Source organism: Mustelus asterias, chromosome 13 (genome assembly GCF_964213995.1).
Source record: "Mustelus asterias chromosome 13, sMusAst1.hap1.1, whole genome shotgun sequence".
In the NCBI taxonomy this organism is placed as follows: domain Eukaryota; kingdom Metazoa; phylum Chordata; class Chondrichthyes; order Carcharhiniformes; family Triakidae; genus Mustelus; species Mustelus asterias.
In genome coordinates, this window is record NC_135813.1 from 30,170,785 (window position 1) to 30,191,041 (window position 20,257).

General features: G+C 45.3%; 1 protein-coding gene across 1 annotated transcript in view; it reads left to right on the forward strand.

Moving 5' to 3' along the window:
- Positions 1-20,257, forward strand: part of cacna1ba (calcium channel, voltage-dependent, N type, alpha 1B subunit, a) — a 664,407-nt gene that overhangs the window by 373,811 nt on the left and 270,339 nt on the right. The window contains exon 7 of the mRNA XM_078227596.1: positions 4,070-4,173. Within this exon, the coding sequence (XP_078083722.1) occupies positions 4,070-4,173 (104 nt within the window). The remainder of the gene's footprint in view (positions 1-4,069; positions 4,174-20,257) is intronic.

Consider the following 20,257-nt stretch of genomic DNA (forward strand, 5'->3'; position numbering starts at 1 on the left):
CGTGGGATTTTGTGCCCGCATCACCATTTGGACTCGGGGCGAATGTAGGTGCAAAATGTCCCCACTACCTTCATGCCAAGCTTTGAATGAATGAAAATTAACCGGACAATGATCTGAGTGAGATCAGAACAAATCATTGCAGTATTAAAAACACTTTTGTGACATTTCGGTGTGAAGTTCCATGAGGAAAACAATCCAGTTAAAATTTATTTATTAGTATCACAAGTAGGCTTACATTAACACTGCAGTGAAGTTACTGTGAAATTCCCTGAGTCGCCACACTCCAGCGCCTGTTTGGGTACACTGAGGGAAAATTTAGCATGGACAATGCACCCAACCAGCACGTCTTTCGGACTGTGGGAGGTAACCGGAGGAAACCCACGCAGACACGGGGAGAACATGCAGACTCCACACAGACAATGACCCAAACTGTGAATTGAACCTGGGTCCCTAACGCTGCGAGGCAGCAGTGCTAACCACTGTGCCACCATGCTGCCATTCCCTCCCCCATTTAAACTTTTTCCAAATTTCAAATCGTGTCAATGGACGGAATCCTGTCTGGACAATTTCCAGTTACATTTTTAATCTCAGCATTATTGTGATATGATCAGCGTACCCATCTGTCAATTCCTGGCATCCACAGCTGAGAATTAGTTCTATCCTTCAACTGATGAGCTCTGAGTTGAAATATGTTTCAATATTGAAATGTGCTCCCTTGCCAGAAGCATTAAATCATTAAACTGCTATACTGATTGTGGGTTTGCTCATAAAACCTTGTATTAATAAGTGCAAATTATGACTATTATTGAAGGAAGACTCAAATGTTGCAATTCTGTCAGGACATGATTTGTGCTGGAGTGTATATTTCACAATACTTGCAAATAAATGAAAGGACATTCATTCATGCATGGTAATACAGTTCTGTTTCTAAGGTTAGTGGGTATCTGGGGATTGGACCAGAATCTTCAATACCTGATGGTGCTGAATTGGGCAGAGGTGTTGATCTATGTTTTACTGCAATTGTATAGGGCATGGGTGAGGGCACACCTGGAGTATTGTGTGCAGTTTTGTCTCCTTATCTGAGGAAGTCTGCCCTTGCTATAGAGCGAAAGTACAGCAAAGGTTTACCAGGCTGATCCTTGGGATGGCAGGTCAGTCATATGAGGAGAGGCTAAGTCAGTTAGGATTATATTCACTGGAGTTTAGAAGAGTGTGAGGGGATCTCGAAGAAACTTATAAAATTCTCACAGGGTTAGAGAGGATAGTTACAGAAAATATGTTCCCAAGATAGTGGGGGAGTCCAGAACTAAGGGTCATAGTTTGAGGATAAGGGGTAAAGGAGGAGAAATTTCTTCACCCAGAGGGTTTTGAATGTGTGGAATTCACTACCACAGAAAGTAGTTAAGGCCAAAACGATGTCTGATTTCAAGAAGAAATTAGCTATAGCTCTTGGAGTTAAAGGGATCAAGGGATATGGGGGGAAGGTGGGATCAGGATATTGAATTTGATGATCAGCCATGGTCAAAATAAATGGAGGAACAGGCTTGAAGGGCCAAATGACCTGTTCTTCTAGTTTCTATGGGTACTTCATGCTCCCTTATTCAAATATCTATTGGCCATATACAAGCCTATGCAGCCATTTGTTGATTTGTTGTTATTTTTGATTGAAGGAACCATTTTTTTGCTTTTATTTCATGGGATGTGGATGTTGCAGGCAAGGCCAGCATTTGCTGCCCATCCTAGGTTGCCCTTGAATGGCTTGAACGTTTTAGAGGGCAGTTAAGAATCACCCACACCGCTGTGGGTTTGGAGTCACATGTAGGCCTGACCAAGTTAAGATGACAGATTTCCTTCCCTAAATATATTAACGAACCAAATTGACTTTTATGACAATTGGTAACAGTTGCCACTGTCACCATTAGTGAGACTAGCTTTCGAAGAACAAAGAAAAGTACGGCGCAGGAACTGGCCCTTTGGCCCTCTAAGCCTGCGCTGATCATGATGCCTGCCTAAATTAAAACCATATGCACTCACGGAGTCCGTATCCTTCCATTTCCATCCTATTCATGTATTCGTCTAGTTGGCCCTTAAATCTGCTATCGTACCTGCCCCCACCACTTCCCAAGCAGTGCGTTCCAGACATTCACCAGCCTCTGTGTAAAAAAATTTGCCTCGCACATCCCCTCTAAACTTTTCCCCATGCACCTTAAACTTATGTCCCCTAGTACTTGACTTTTCTACCCTAGGAAAGAGCATCTGACTATCCACTCTGTCCATGCCACTCATAACCTTGTAAACCTCTATCAGGTCACCCCTCAATCTCTGTCATTCCAGTGAGAACAAACCGAGTTTATCTAACCTCTCCTCATAGCTAATACTCTTCAATCCTTTCAATCCCAAATTTTATGGATCGAATTGAACCATTTGACCATGGTAAGATTGAAAGCCATGCTCTCCTGGGCATTCCCCTGGGAGTCTAGATCATTAGTCCGGTGACATTACCACTGCACCACCATCTCCCCATCATGGTAAACTCAGTCCTGGTCTTGGCATGTACACACTCCTGCAGTTATCCCTAGATAGAATGGAAAACCTGGCTGAATATTTGCTTTCATTTATTTCCAAGAATTGCTGAGGCCATTCGTAACAACTATTGATGTTCTTAGAATCCCTACAGTGCAGAGGGAGGCCACTTGGCCCATCGAGCCTGCACCAAACACAATCCCACCCAGGCCGTAACCCCCAACCCCACATATTTACACTGCTAACCCTCCTGACACTAAGGGGCAATTTAGCACGGCCAAACAATCTTACCCATACATCTTTGGACTGTGGGAGGAAACTGGAGCACCCGGAGGAAACCCACACAAACACGGGGAGAATGCAAACTCCACACAGTCAGTGACCCGAGGCTGGAATTGAACCTGGGTCTCTGAGCTATGAGGTAACAGTGCTAACCACTGTGCCACCATGCCATCCTTGTAATCTTGGTAAGGTTAGCTACCTCATTATGGGCTGTGGATAAAAGCTGTATCTGTGTTGTTTAGTTTCATACTGGTTGGTTCATTTAACAGGTGACCTATCAAGGGAGTGATGGATTTTTAAGTTTAAATTTGCTTTTCTTGAGTTTCTTTGACTTGAGCATAAAGACTGGAGCACAAAATGTTGTGGATTGATGGACATAGTACTAAAATGCCAAGACGACTGTTGTCTACCTAATTGTATTCATGAAGGAAGAACTTGATGAAGAAATATTTAACATAATGGGCCTCAACATTAAAGGCTTCTAGTGACCCATGGGTCACATTAAATGGGACAGAGAAAATGAGACAGTCAAGGTTCAGTATGGCAAATATTACCATGGTGTTGATTTCCATCTTTATAAATGACAATGAATTGAGTTAAGTTGCCCTGTGATAGAAAGGTATTTCCCTCGTCAATTGAGAAGCTAATTGCCTTACGTCTAAGGTGGCACTTATATTATTTGGAATCATATAAATGATCCCGAATAAATTCAACGTTGGGAAGTTTCTATGGATGAAGAAACTACTTCAAATCAGATTAGAACACTGCAATGAAGTTACTGTGAAAATCCCCTGGTCGCCACACTCCGGCACCTGTTCGAGTACACTGAGGGAGAATTTAGCATGGCCAATGCAGCTAACCAGCACGTCTTTCGGACCGTGGGAGGAAACCGGAGCGCCCGGAGGAAACCCACGCAGACACAGGGAGAACGTGCAGACTCTGCATGGACAGTGATCCAAGCCAGGAATCGAACCCAGGTCATGGCACTGTGAGGCAGCAGTGCTAACCACTGTGCCACCCAGATATTGCAAACAATGAATGTGCCGCATTTGGAATGTGCAAAAACGGCAATATTCAATAATAAGGCAAATAAAGTTAAAGCTAACAGCCAACTAAGGACATTTTGTATTGATTCAGTTGTCTTGAGATTGTCGCTTATTCAGTTCTGCTTCATTTAATTTTGTAGCCAGATAGCTGACTATCTGGATATGTTTGCCTGTTCTCCCGTTTCACCTGAGTTCTGTCTTTGCTATTTATTTAACAGGCAAATGATGCCTCGGGGAATGCCTGGAATTGGTTGTACTTCATCCCTCTGATCATCATTGGATCTTTCTTCATGCTCAACCTTGTCTTGGGTGTTTTGTCAGGGTAAGTGAATGGAAATTTGTAAATCGCTGATTAGTATATCTTAGAGCCCAGCAAGTACAGGGGATGTGACAGGGGCCTCTTGATGGCGGAATAATCATTGCTAAATAAAAATCAATTTTGTGTTGATCTGCTGTCTGTCAGTGATGGCTTCACTGCACTGAGAAATCTGAAACAGCAGCAGAAGACACACCACGATCAATCTTATCAGGGACACTGATGAGTTGGCATTTGGAGAGAAGATTACTTATTCAGAAGTCACGCTGTCTGAAGTGCTGCTACTGTTGAGATATTTGCATTAAAAAGGACAAAACGCCTTGCAGAGTGTGACTTTGTGCAATTTTCAGAGCAATTTGAAATGAAACACTCAGTTTTCTATACACGCAAGAGGCTCCCAGACCCAAGCAGTGCAGAAATATTTCAGCCTCCTCTCCATTTCAGTTTATTTTCTTACACAGGTTGATTTTTTTCAACTTTTGTTTTAAACCAGAAAACTGGTAAGGAGCTCAAGTTCGATTCCAGACGTTACAAAAGTTAAAAAGAGTAAAGGATAAATGGGGAAGTGGTCACTGACTTGGTTAAGCTTGGGTTTTCAAAGCCTGAAGACTGAGAGTAGATGGGAAATAATGGCTTATTATTCGGCTTTTCCATTTAGACCATCTCTCAGGCCGGAATCCTTCACCACCTGAAAGGGCTGCATGCCGATGAGTCCCAAGTTCCCATCCAAGTCATAGAATCCCTACAGCGCAGATGGAGGCCATTCGGCCCATCGAGTCTGCACCAACCACAATCCCACCCAGGCCCCCTCCCCACAACCCCACTCAAGTACCGTACCCAACCCCCTGACACCAAGGGGCAATTTATATGGCCAATCAACCTAACCCGCACATCTTTCGGACTGTGGGAGGAAACAGGAGCACCCGGAGGAAACCCACGCAGACACAGGGAGAATGTGCAAACTCCACACAGACAGTGACCTAAGCCGGGAATCGAACCCGGGTCGCTGGCACTGAGAGTCACACACCATTGTAACCTGGACATATATTGCCACTCCTTCATCGTTGTTGGGTGAAAATTATGAAACCCCCCCTATACCTAATGGCTCTTGGGAGTACCTTCATCACAAAGGTTCAAGAAGAAAGTTCACTACCTCAAGGTGAGCCGGGATAGACTCCAGATTCTGACCTTGTTAGTGATACCCACATTTTGGCACCCAAGAATGCCTTTTAAGATGTCTGTGCAAGGGATTACTCATCTGAACAGGGATTAAAATAGCAAATTCTTGCTTTTAAAAATTGGGGGTGAGTTTCTCTGGCCTCCTAGCCGTGTGTGGCGGTGGAAGGCAGTGTGCTGTTCACTGGTAGTGGGATTCTCTGATCCTGCTGCTGTAAATGAGATTTCCCATCGGTGTCACTCCACGCCGCCGTGAAACCAGTTTGGGGGGGTGGTGCGTGGGGGGTGCGCTGCTGGTGGGACTGGAGAATCCCTCCTGCATGATAGGCTGGAGAATTCCGGCCTTAAAATGATAACAGTCGCTGTAATAGAAAGGCCACATAACAATGCAGTCTGCAAGAGATTGACTGACCCCTGGTTACATTTTACACAAAAAAGGGCTCACATCTGAGATCAAGGGCGGAATTTTACCGACACGTCCCCCCGAGGTTCGTACGATCCCACCCGAGGCCAATGCTGTTCTCCGAGCCTCGTCCGCCCCCAGAATCGGGGCGGGCGTGCCAGTAAAATTCCGGCCCAACTTTCCATTCCCGCTGGGCAATGTGCTACAAAGGACGAAGGACTTGATCAACAAAAGTCCTGTAGTCTGTAAGTGAGTTAGCATTTACATTCTAACCATCAAACAAAAGTAATATCTGCGGAAGAATTACATCCAGTATCCAGTGACCATGTAAAATCTATCATGCTTCCGTCGTAGTGAAGCCTGTATGAAGGAAATAAAATAAAACCTTCACAAAATCAGATCGTTTGTTGAACAGTAACGATGGTGAGATGTCAGATCTGTATGAGAGCGTAATAGCTCACCCATTGGGTCAACACTTATATCAGATATTTGACTTTGTTAAGCCATTGTCAGTAAAGCTAATGCGGAAATTATATTCATTTTACATGGCTTATTATCCCAGTAATACCAAAGAGGAATTCTCCTAGGGTGCCGGGATTATAGAACGTCGACAAAATGGTTACCTTCTGTGAAAGCTCTCACTGATGCCATTAGATGTATATTATTATTGCATTTCCATAATGATACTGCCAAATACCCTTTCATTATTTCAAGCCAAACCTTGGGAGTCCTTTTCATTGCAACGCCAGCGAGAGACTGTTATACACAGTGCACCGCATGAAATCGTATTAGGACTATGTTAATTTGTCCTGTGATGAGAAAATGTTATTTGCTGAAGAATTGCTCTGGAAAGGGAAGGTGTTAGCCTTTCATCAAACCTTCAAAAACCAGAACAAAGCATCTCAGATTGATAAGAAGTCTAAAGAAATGGCCCCTTCCTCCTCTCACTGTTATGTACTGTGATTCTCCAGATGAATCGTTCTGTACAAAGTTGAACAAAAATAGAAATTTCTATCATTAGGATTTGCAGTATACTGATGTTCTACTGTCCTGTACTGTTATCCTTCACTTTGGCCACCGGCCCATTCACAGAATAGTCGATACCCATTCTCAACAGTAAGAAGTCTCACTGGGTGGGATGTTCTATCAGAGAGTTGGTGCAGACTCGATGGGCTGGATGGCCTCCTTCTGCACTGAAGGAATTCTATGATTCTGTTGAGAATGGTAGCCACGACGTGGAGATGCCAGCGTTGGACTGGGGTGGGCACAGTAAGAAGTCTCACAACACCAGATTAAAGTCCAACAGGTTTATTTGTTATCACGAGGTTTCGGGGCGCTGCTCCTTCATCAGGTGAATGAAGGAGCAGCACTCCGAAAGATCGTGATACCAAGTAAATCTGTTCAACTTTAACCTGGTGTTGTGAGACTTCTTACTGTGCCCACCCCAGTCCAACGCTGGCATCTCCACGTCGTGGCTACCATTCTCAACAGAATCATAGAATTCCTTCAGTGCAGAAGGAGGCCATCCAGCCCATCGAGTCTGCACCAACTCTCTGATAGAACATCCCACCCAGGCCCTCATCTCTGCCCTATTCCCATAACTCCACGCATTTAGCATGGCCAAAGCACATGATCTGCATATCTTTGGACTGTGGGGGGAAACAGGAGAAAAGCCACGCAGACACAGGGAGAACGTGCAAATCTCACACAGGCAGTCACCCGGAATTGAACCCGGATCCCTGGTGCTGTGAGGCGATAGTGCTAACCACTGTGCCACCATGTTGTTAAACCTCGCACACGTCATTTCAACTTCTGGACTTTGGTGAGGTGGAACAAAGAGGGAAGATCACATCTGGGAGCGGGTTTTGAATTTGGTTCATTAGTTTGTACATCATTCCAAATTTGTCACGGTTTATTAACTCGGAATCGAGCATTTTCTGTCATTCAACATCTCCCTAATTAGGTATATCTTCCGTTCTTCATTAGTAAAAGAGTGAAGAACTTTGCTATACAATGTGAAGGCCTGTTAAACAATAGCTACAACTGATGCCAACAACTCTTACCACGGATTACTTTGTATAAATGGCGTTAACCATTTGCCAGTAATATGAGACTCAATTAAAAACCTTTGTTATAAAAGAGTCATTGTGCTGGTTTTTTTGAGCCATTCTAAAGGTTTTTCACTAGAGTTGAGTCTAGTTATTCTCCTGTATTTGTGAAATTGGCCTTTTGTTCTAGTTGCTGAATTCATCGAAGGCATTATAATAGACAGCCAAAATTAGCTGAGTTTTGATTCCTATCAGCCTGTGGAGAATATCTCAGCTAGCTTCAGTTTGTTAGAATAATGAAACAAAGCTTGATGCTGCCATCAAAATGAGTATGGTTGAACTGGCAACTTTTTATAGTGGGCAAATAGTAACAGCAACTTATCAGCCGGAATTCTCTGGCCGTCCATGCCGACGGAATTCTCTGGTCCTGCCAGCAGCGCACCTTCGCCCGTGGGTTTTCCGCCAGCGTGGGGTAGCGTCAGTGGGAATTCCCATTGACAGCGGCAGATATCCTTCCCTAAAGGGCATTAGTGAACCACGTGGGTTTTTCCGACAATCGACAATGGTCATCAGTAGATTCTTAATTCCAGATTTCTTTTAATATTGAATTCAGATTCCACTATCTGCTGTGGCAGGATTCAAACCCGGGTCCCCAGAACATTAGCTATGTTTCTGGATTAATAGTCTCACGATAATACCACTAGGCCATCACCCCCTCCCCCCACCCCCCCGCCCTTAAATTGCGGGTGCTTCCTACATGTTGGAAGGAAAGTTGAAGTGTAAGATGTGACCGGCAGCAGGTTGTACAAAGAGACCAGAAAGGAATCGCAAATTTCTTGAACATTTTGTTGCTTAAAATGTTAAAGGTTGTGTAATGTTAAAATGTTAAAGGTAATGATTTATGTAGTTAATCCCTGCAATGAAAATAAATTATTTTATATCTGGTGAATGTGGATTAAAGTATGATTTGATGGCACGTTAAATGATTTGAAGTGGACAATTGGACAAAAGTCCGTTTAGTCATTTGCTTGAAAGTTGACAGATTTCCGAAATGTATTTGTAAATTTTCCTATTTGTGATGGTTAATGCTGAGTCCATGGTGCGGAATCTATCTATCCTGTCACACTGTCTGTTCAGAGACAGTTGCCGTGTGATAATTTCCCCAGTGTTTTCACTCCTCTATCTCTCGCTTTACCTTATATCTAGGTGAGGATTAGATTCTGTCTCATGCTGTGACCTGTGCCTTAAGTGCTTTCTACTTTTTACATGCTGGGTCTGGCTGACAGGATTATCAGTAATGCTGTGATGTCACTCCCATTGCCTGCGATTTGGAAGGCCACTTTAAGCAATAAACCTCATTCACTCCTTTGGACAGTTGGGATTAGAACTACTTCACAGTCCTACTGCATTTTAAAAATCATTTGTTCAGCATCCTGTGTCCTTGTGTGACAAAAGAGACAGTTATGCTCTTATTAATCACTTCCTGAAGTAGTTCTGTGAACTACTTCATGACAACATAGGGAGGTGATGGCCTAGTGGTATTATCGCTAGGCTTTTACTCCAGAAACTCAGCTGATGCTCTGGGGACCCGGGTTCCAATCCTGTCATGGCAGATGGTGGAATTTGAATCCAATAAAAGCAAATCTGGAACTAAGAATCTACTGATGACCATTGTCGATTGTCGGAAAAACCTATCTGGTTCACCAATGTCCTTTAGTGAAGGAAATCTGCCGTCCTTACCTGGCCTGGCCTCCCTGTGACTCCAGAGCAACAGCAATGTGGTTGACTCTCAACTGCCCTCGGGCAACTAAGGATGGGCAGTAAATGGTGGCCAGCTAATGATGTCCATGTGCCATGAATGAATAACAGAAAAGGTGACTGCTCCCATTTTCCCTGCTGTAGGCTTGATTTGAGGGGTCCTATTAAATCCAGATCAACAACAAAACAGGAGAGCACTTTCCCCAGTTAGAGAAGGTCTGTGCAGCATGACTGATATCCAAATCTTTGTTTTGCTGGTTTATGCAGTGGAAATTGACAGCTATTCAGCACATCCGTGCCTGTGTATTTTGACCATTTCTGCCTGCAAGATGATGGTGTTTGTGCTGTCATTGGTGGCACGACTTTAGACCACTCGAATGTGAATATTGTTGAAAGAGAGACGTATTGTTGAAGCTTTTTGTCTTGTACTCATCAGAACAAATGCAAGAATGTCAAATTTCAAACCATCACTACAATTTATACTGAAGGACAAAAGGGTGCTGATTGGCTGGGAAGTTGACTGTGATTGAGCGAGGAGTTGCCATTGGAGCTATTGGCACACTTGGGATTGTTCAGTAAATTCTGCTCATTCACAGAATTTGAACTATAGAGTTTTGCTTTGGGTTTTGCAATTGTGGGCTGGTTGAGTACAGTCTGCACTCTATCTATTGAAAACAGCCAAAGCAACATGCTGCTTGAACAAGCCTTGCATCTTTGTCGAATTACACAGGAGCTTGGGAAGCCTCTAGATCCCCATTGCTTTCACCATGGCAACACGGCAGCCAATCAGAACTGACTTGCCGGCCGTTCAACACCCTTTACTTCTTTAGTACAAATTGCTGTGATAATTTGAAATTTAGCGTTCTTGCATTTGTCCTGATGAGTGCACAACGGAAAGCTTCAGCAACATGTCTCTTTTAACAATATCCAATATGTGATCCTGTTACCACGGCAATGCTCTGAAGCTTCCACCAGGCTTTCCAATCTGATGCAATTGGGTTTTTGCCTGGAGTCTTGGGAGAGCTGGGATGTAATGTCCTTGTTGCCTTGCATCCCTCTGAATTTCATGTTTTCATGTGCTTTGCAAGCGTGCCTGCAAACAAACCCCAATAAGCCTCGTACTGAGAACTAATCAATGTTCATCTCCTAAAACTGCCAACACTTTATTAAACATTTACAAGGTTTCAATATGACAATCCTAAAGTGCACCATGAAACAACTATTCAAACGTCTCCCCAGATGCACTGTGTTTGGACTGTGAACATGAGGAATTTGGGAGGCCTTGTAGCTCAGTGGGTGGCATCGCTTTCTCTGAGCCAAAAGCTCTGGGTACAGGTCCCACTCCTGCAATTGTTGGCCGTAGAAGGAACATGTGTGGCATGGTCAAACAGGTTGGAAATCAACCTGCTAATCCTTCCAACAGGTAGAGCAGGAGAGACTCCTGGTCAGTCATAGAATCCCTACAGTACAGAAGGAGGCCATTCAGCCCATCGAGTCTGCACCGACCACAATCCTACCCAGGCCCTATTCCCATAACTCCACACATTTACCCTGCTAATCCCCTTGACACTAGGGTCAATTTAGTTTAGCCAATCTACCTAACCTGCCCATCTTTGGACTGTAGGAGGAAACTAGAGCACCCAGGGGAAACCCATGCAAACACTGGGTGAAAGTGTAAACTCCACACAGACAGTGACCCGAGGCTGGAATTGAACCTGGGTCCCTGACGCTGTAAGGCAGGAGTGCTAATCACTGTGCCACCATGCCGTCCACACTTGATGTGGAGTGGTGCCCCTTAAGCTATAACACTTGTTTTTCTATGCAACAGAGAGAGAGAGAGAGAGATGCCTATGGTCCATTGTGGACTGTGGCTAATTATGGATGAATGGCCGACAAAAAACTCTTTGTCCTCGCAGTGCCAGTTGGTAAAGGAACTGAATCACACAAATCTAGAATAGCCCAAGTTTGATGGGTAGTCTGTGCTGAGTTATATAGGGGGTGATTTTCCAACCTCACCGTGCATGGCACAGATCCCACCAATCCCAGAAAATTGTGTGTGGGCCAAAAACGGGTTTTGTGCCAGGTGCTAAAAGGTTTGCAATCATCCTGGTCCTTTTCTACTGGTGCAAATTGAATCTCGCCCAGAAAAAGTGCAAGGCTGATTAGCATATTTAAAATAGCATTTAAATATGTTTAGCCCATTTGATGCCGGATTCTCCCAGCTACCGGGATCTTCTGATCCTTGGCGGGGAGGGCACAAGTCCGTTGAGAATTACTATTGGTCTCCACTAGTGGAGACCAGGCATGATGGCCAGGCCAGGGGGCAGGGAGACCATTGAAGCCCCCGGGTAGTTGGGGACATGGCTGGACAGTGTCCACCTGGCACCCTGGCAGTGCCCACCTGGCACAATGGCAGTGTACTGGAGGCTATGCCAAGGAGTGCGGGGGGGGAGGGGGGGGGGGGCGAGGCCTGAGTGCAGGCTATGATGGGGGAGCCTATGAAGGGGGCATCATGAAGGGGGACCCAGTGGGAGGGGCTTGATGCCAGTGATCTGTATCTGGGAGGGGGTGGGGAAACATGCTGCCAATGTTAGACGTGGGAGGCCAGGGGGTCTTACAGTGCACTGTGAGATCGGGGCGCCCTTTCAGCACAGTGCCTATTCGCTTTGCAGCCAGGCTCTCAGGTGTGTTTGGGCCCTGCCCCTCCCAGAACTGGTACGCAAGTCACCACTCTCCCAAAAAATGACTGTGGAACAATTGCAGTCTGGTCTGTGTGAGACAGATTGGCACGGATAGCTCCGGTTTTCTCGCTGTTAGTCATTTTTTGGGAAAGTTCCATCCATGTGCTGGAATTTTACCGCCTCGCCCACCCGAGGCTCGTGAGATCTCACCCAAGGCCAATGGAGAATGCTGTTCTGCGAGCCTCGCCCACCCTGATTCCGGGGCGGGCCTGCCGGTAAAATTCCGGCAATAGTTTCAGCTGGGTTGCATGTTGCGGCTATCAAACTCGGCTGTCTTAACTTAACTATCAGAGGTGAAAATTGATTCCCCGGAATTCTGCTCTTGACTGTTGCAAAAAGTGACCCCTGCTGAAAACTCCGGCGAGGGAGCACTGAAATGTAGCTCAGCTGTAACCTTCCCCCTAGTCAGTGATCGCTGTGTCAACTTCCACGTGGAGCGCATCAGAGAGCAAGAGTCCAGAGGGTTACCAGCTCCCATGAAAGTGGCCTGGATACTAAACGGCACCTTGCAGGAAAAGAGAGAAGAAAATGATAAAGACATATGCAGGAGAATATGTTTGTGTATCAACTTCAGGCAGTTTTCTATATCTTATTCTCAATTCAGTATTATGGAAGCAATGTACATTTTCCATTTACAAACACAGGTTGTTCTTTAATCATGTTATGGGACATTTCTCTGTTTAGAAATCTTCACCATTTGCCTGTGCAGCGTTAGCTTACCTTAACGTACATTTGAAATGACAGACAATCAGATACTACCTCACCTACTGGCCTGTAAGCGCTCATTTTAACCTGACACCATCTCCGGATCTCATTTCACACCTGATTCACAGTGGTGAAGGGGAAAATCCCGAGGTGCAACATCCCTAAGAAAATGTGTTGGCCCCCTGTCGCTTCTAAACATACTGTTGCTTTGTTTTCCTATGTATTAATCATTTGAGTCCCCAAAAACCAGTAAGCTCTGCATTTTTAGTGAAAAATATTAATGACCTCAAGTGGTGAGCATTTTATTTTGAACGGTGTGGTGGTCTGAATCGTTGGTCTTTAAGGTAGCTAGAATTTCAATTTGCAACATTTTACCAGGTCAAGTATCTGTTACCTAAAACGCCATCGCGTTTTGCATTTCAGGTCAATTTGGTTTTTGGATCTGGCATATAGGACTAGGTCTGCTTAGTCTGAAGTCAATAAAATGACTCAAAAAGGTAACTGAATAATGAATGAAATTGCCTATAATAAATTATAGGGTTATAGGGATCAGGCGGGTAAGTGGAACTGATCCACTTCAGATCAGCCCATGATCTTATTGAATGGCGGGGCAGGCTCGAGGGGCTAGATGGCCTACTCCTGCTCCTATTTCTTATGTTCTTATGTTCTTAAATTGTCACCCATGGCACCATTTTCAATTCTGCTTGTTGGAGCAGGTTCAGAGTGTTGATGTGTTCTGTTGGACGGCATTCTTGAATAGTTCTTCCAGCTTCACCTGTTAAAGTTAAAGTTTATTTATTAGTCACAAGTAGGCTTACATTAACAATGCAATGAAGTTATGTGAAAATCCCCTAGCCGCCACACTCCGGTGCCTGTTCGGATACACTGAGGGAGAATTTAGCATGGCCAATCCACCAAACCAGCACCTCTTTCGGACTGTGGGAGGAAACCGGAGCACCCGGAGGAAACCCACGCAGACACGGGAAAATGCGCAGACTCCACACAGACAGTGACCCAAGCCGGGAATCGAACCCGGGTCCCTGGCGCTATGAAGCAGCAGTGCTAACCACTGTGCCACCATCTGCCTCATCATCATTGATTTTTGTTTCATAAGTTTGTCTTTTATTTTATACATTGACACTATTTCTTGCTCACACATAAATCCATATTGCTCGAGTGCCTCTATCCACCCATTAATCATCTTAATAATATCCTTCATCCCCACCGAATTCACTGTGTCATTCTCATCATCACTGGGTGGCATGGACAAGTTGGGCCAAAGGGCCTGTTTCCATGCTGTAAACCTCTCTGACTCAGTCACTGTTTTTATCATAGAATCCCTATAGTGCAGAAGGAGGCCATTCAGCCCATTGAGTCTGTGCCGACCACATTTCCACCCAGGCCTTATTCCTGTAACCCCACACATTTACCCTGCAATCCCCCTGACACTAGGGTAAATTTAGTATGACCAATCAACTTAACCCACACATCTTTGGACTGTGGGAGAAAACTGGAGCACCCGGAGGAAACCCACGCAGACACGGGGAGAATGTGCAGACACAGGGAGAACGTGCAAACTCCACACAGACAGTGATCCACGCCAGGAATTGAACCCAGGACCCTGGCGCTGTGAGGCAGCAGTGCTAACCACTGTGCCACGTGCCGCCATCAATTGACATTTATGACCCAAAAATTGCCTTGGTCCATCGGCTGAGATGGAGTAAACAGCAAAAACAGTGGGTAGAATTTTTGCTGAATTTTAGCTAAGTGTTGCTTTCGATGTGAAAATCGTCCCCAACGATGCAATCCAGACTGGAATTGTTGGGCACTTGAAGAAAAAAATCCTTCACATGAAAATGCTGTGCCTGTGGCAGGGACCCGTCTGATTCACCCGCCCTGGGTGCCATCTGAGCAGTTCTGTCAAACGGACAATGCATTTAAACAGCTCCACAGCACTTCCTCATAGTCAAGTCAGGAGGATGGCAGCGAGGAAGGCAGTTCCCCACTTCATGGATGGGGGTCTTCACCCACTGCTTGATGCTGTGGAGGAGAGAAGGGGAACAATCTATACTCAGGCTGGCAGAAGACCCTCCAAGAAGATCACAAACCCTGCCTGGGAGACAGTGGCAGCACTAGTCAGTGCCAGCGGCCTCCACAAGAGGATGGAAGTGCAATGCCAGAAAAGGATGAACGACCGACTCCGTTCCACCATGGTAAGTGTGCCATGTCCCCTCTCTGCGCTCCACCATGTCGTCACCCTTCGGAATTGCACCTCGGCCCCAGCCCTGACCCCCCACTAACTTCCTCACACCCCCTGGGAGTCCTCTCTTCATGACCCCTCCCTCTACACATGCCAGGTTTCATCGACATCTGACCCACCAGGTGGAGAGTTTACATTAACACTGCGATGAAGTTACTGTGAAAATCCCCTAGTCGCCACACTCCGGTACCTGTTCGGGTACACAGAGAGAATTTAGCATGGCCATGTCATCCCAATTCACGTTCCTGCAGGCTAAGCTTGCTCACAACCATCACTAGCGAGTGAAGATTGATGGTGGGATGCCGGAGTTGAAGACCCTGCCTCCATTTGAGGAGAGAGCCCTGGAACTCGCAGGGGAGGGGTGGGAGTGGGCCTGTGCTGAGTGAGGTGGGCCTGCAACAGAAAAGTGAGGGCTTCTGCACCTACATCCAGTGAGAGTGGAGGAACAAAGATAGGCACCCAAAGTCAAGATGCTGGGTGACTTGGATGTGATGGCGTTTCCACACAGCTGCTGCCTTTGCCCTTCACCAGCAAAGTGCTTGTTCTGGAGCTGCTGCTGAAGAAACCTTGTCAAGTCACTGCAGTACATCTTGGAGATGGTACACATTGCCGACAGGCCGGATTGGATAGTTGAAGTGGTGGATGGGCTATTTTGTCCTGGATGGTACTGAGCTTCCTGAGTGTTGCTGCAGCTGCACCTTTCAAATCAAGATGTTGTGTTATTCTGTTTAATTGATGATAAACAGCAGCACAGTCTGCCGACTGCTTTAACGCCATTTACACATATTTCCCTCAATACTGAGCTTGTATTCAACACTGGGCCTCAACACAAGCACAATAATGAACCGAACAATGAACCTGAATTTAACATAGCATCACAGCTGACCTGAGTATTTTTTTATTGTTGATGAGAAGATCATTGATTCATTAATTGATTTATGCCAGCAGGTTATGAACAGAGGCTCGCTGTTGAGTTAATCCTCCAATTTTCTCACAGCTGTTTAACACCATTACTACAACCATCTGCTTCTCACTTCTGCTGTCACCGTGCCAGCAGCTTTTGCAAAATGGTGTGAGCTGGAAATCATTGTTGTATTGTCTGTTCGTGTGCCTACATAGGGGAGATTAGTAAACCCCCAAGCATTAGATCTCAAATGCTAGCTCCTTGGGGGGCTCCAACACTGCTCCTTTCCGCCAAAGCAAGACTTTGATGCACAAAGAGGAAAAATCCTCTTAATTTTTCAGGCAGTTGCAAGACATATTGAGAAGTTGGATAGGTTAATGTTGACCTCCCTTATGTTACATATTGAAATTGATTCCCTCCTGCCATTTAGTGAGTTAATGTTGACTCCCATCTGGCACTGGCTTGCTTAATATTGTAAGAAGTCTCACAACACCAGGTTAAAGTCCAACAGGTTTATTTGGTAGCAAAAGCCACTAGCTTTAGGAGTGCTGCTCCTTCGTCAGCACCTAATGAAGGAGCAGCGAGCGCTCCAAAAGCTAGCGGCTTTTGCTACCAAATAAACCTGTTGGACTTTAACCTGGTGTTGTGAGACTTCTTACTGTGTTTACCCCAGTCCAATGCCGGCATCTCCACATCTTGCTTAATATTGGCATGCTCCCGGTGTTGGATGGGTTAATGTTGTTTATCTCCTGGTGCTAGATGGGTTAATGTTTATTATCTCCTGATGTTGGATGGGTTAATATTGACTATCTGAATGATGTTGGATGGGTTAATTTTGGCTCCCTCCTGGTGTTGGATGGGTTAATGTTTGTTATCTCTTGGTGTCGAATGGGTTAATGTTAACTATATCCTGGTGTCGAATGGGTTAATGTCTACTCACTCCTGTTGTTGGCCGAAGCCACCTCCATCCCGTGGTTGTGTTTTGGGGGCCTGTGTACTGAGTGGAAAGTTCCAGTCAGCATGCAGAAACTGACCTTTCAATCGGCCCTACCCACCGCGTTCGGGTAAGTAGCCATTACGATCCCCCACCCTCACCACCCCCCCTGCCCCGAACCCATCTATCCAGGAATGGAAATGGCCTTAAGGTGGGAGCATGGTAGGAGAGGGAGCAGTACGATGACGTGGGGGAAATTGCATGTGGGTCCACCTCCAGATCCACCTCTGTGACTGTGTTTAAAAATTCAGCTTTGTGCTTCCTTATCTAGTTACTGATTCAGCAACACATTTAAACCACACTCAAACTGTGGTCTGCAGCTGACAGAAGGAGACCTACATTGCTGCAATTGGTCACTATCACATAAACTACCTTGCCTGTAATAAGGGCCAGCTAAAAGACCTGAGGTGTTTAGCTGTTTGCAGTTGTTGAAATTTAGTGTTCATGTATTGGGCCTCTGTGACTTTATAAAACTAAAATCATTACTTGGCCAATAAAGGAAAATAAAAATAAATGACCAAATGGGAAACAGCAACAATGAAATAAAATACAGAAGGGGAAAAGAAAACAACGAGAATGGTTCAAACATGAAATACTGGTACCTGACAGTCGAAAATGAAAGATGCGTGGATAAGCCTTGAATAATATTACACAAAATTAGCAATCACATAGACTGCACCATGAATACAACCACACCATGTCTACATTCGAATCAAGGAGTGGCACGGTGGCCAGTGGTTAGCACTACTGCTTCACAGTGCCAGGGACCCAAGTTTGATTCCCGGCTTGGGTCACTGTCTGTGTGGAGTTTGCATGTTCTCCCTGTGTCTGCGTGGGTTTCCTCCGGGTGCTCTGGTTTCCTCCCACAGTCCGAAAGACATGCTGGTTAGGTGCATTGGCCATGCTAAACTCTCCCTCAGTGTACCCGAATAGTCACCAGAGTGTGGCAACTAGGGGGTTTTCACAGCAACTTCATTGCAGTGAGCCTACTTGTGACTAATAAATAAACTTAAAATAATATTTTGGATAGGTTTAATCCACAGCAATACTGCATGCTCCCCATTGCTGTGTGGTTTGGTTTGTGCATCGATCTTCAGAGAATTTGTTGCTTCAAATCACCAAAGCTTCATTTTTTTTTCACAAGTTGACTGAAAGCACGCTTATGCTTGTCTGACAGCTGAACAGGGTTCCCTTGCTTATGGCTGTATTCTGATATCATGTCAGCTACACTGCAGACTCTGCTGTGTGCTCTGAATATCAATTTTTTTACTGTTGGTTATTTCTCAACCTGGTACCAGGATTCGGGTGCTGTCTGAAACAACATTGGCTTGTGGCCTCGTATTCCTGACTGTTGTTTTTAAAGTTTATTTATCTATTAGTGTCACAAGTAGGCTTACATTAACAGTGCAATGGAGTTACTGTGAAAATTCCCTAGTTGCCACATTCCAGTGCCTGTTTGGATACACTGAGGGAGAATTCGGTATGGCCAGTGCACCTAACCAGCACATCTTTCAGACTGTGGGAGGGAACCGGAGCACCCAAAGGAAACCCACCCAGACACGGGGAGAACGTGCAGACTCTGCACAGACAGTGACCCAAGCCGGGAATCGAGCCAAGGTCCCTGGCGCTGTGAGGCAACAGTGGCTAGTATTGATTGACGAACATGCTGGTCAGAGTACCTGTCAAACAATTTTAGTTAGCACAATAATAAAACAATTGTGATTCGGCTGGATGAAAGCTTCGAATGTGAGGACAGAACTAAGGGATGTGAGGTTAAAACTGACAAAGTTTGAGTGAGATTAGAGAAATGCTTCACTTTTCACCCAGGAGAGCATACGGAGAATAGATTTGCTTTAAAGAATACGGAAGAGCTGTGGTTAGTGGTTTGTTCTCACTAGAGTACAGCTGAATGCATTACTGTGCTTGGAATTGGACAGTGGATTGCCTGCTGTGTTGTTTTTAACTAATTAAATTAATGTATCATAACTGATTGCTCTGATTGCTCAGGTCGTCTCGTTGCTTCTGCCATCCAATAGATAAATAAACAATTCTGGGCTTGAACCTTATCTGAACCAAGGTAACTTATCTTAACACAGATACCTGTTAAGATGACCTCAAACGTTAGCCAGTGTTCATGCGATCCTGACACGTGCACACACACGCATATTAGGAGCAGGAGTAGGCCAATACCTCTGCTCTGCTTTTTGATAAAGTCATGGCTGATCTGATATGACTGACCCCCTTACACCCTTTGACTCTCTTACGAATCTATCCAACTTAGCCTCCACTGCTGCCTGGGGATGAATATTGCATAGACTAGTGACCTTCCGAAAGAAAAGGAATCTTCACATCTCCCTCTTAAATGGGAGACCCCAGGTGTGATCTTACCTGCCGTTCACGCCACACTCCCGCTGCAGCGAAGACGGAGAATTCGGCGCCCAGCCAAATCTCCGTTCACTGCAGCAGGATGGGAAAATCCCACCAGCGTGAACAGTGGTAAGATTCCAGCCCCCTTATTTTTAAGCTGTGCCCCCTAGGCCTACCCTCTCCGATAAGGGGAACCATTCTCTCAATACCCATCATGTAAAATCCTCCCAATAAGTTTCAGTCAGGTCCCCTCTCATTCTTCTCTGCTCCAATGGGTGCAGGTCCAAACTGTTCAACCTTATCTCGTAAGTTAGCGCCTTGATCCCAGGAATCAGTGGAAGTGATTATGTGAAGATGTTTGTGTAAGAATAGCAAATGGGTTGAACTGCGGTGTGCTGTAAGGCTGAACAATCTGCCGGTACGCTTTACCCAGACATGGAGATGATGGGAAAAGCTGGTGCTCTGGAATTACCCCAGCATTAATCAGCAACCTTAGGAAAAAGCAGATTAAATGGTGAGGTGTGCAGCCAAGTGATTAATATGATTGTAGCCTTGAAGCAGATCACAGGTATGATCAGTAAGTTTGCTGATGACATGAAAATTGATGGTGCGGTAAATAGCGAGGAGGAAAGCCTCAGATTACAGGCCGATTATATATGGGCTGGTCAGATGGGCAGAACAGTGGGAAACGGAATTTACCCCTCAGATGTGTGAGGTGATGCATGTTAGAGGGA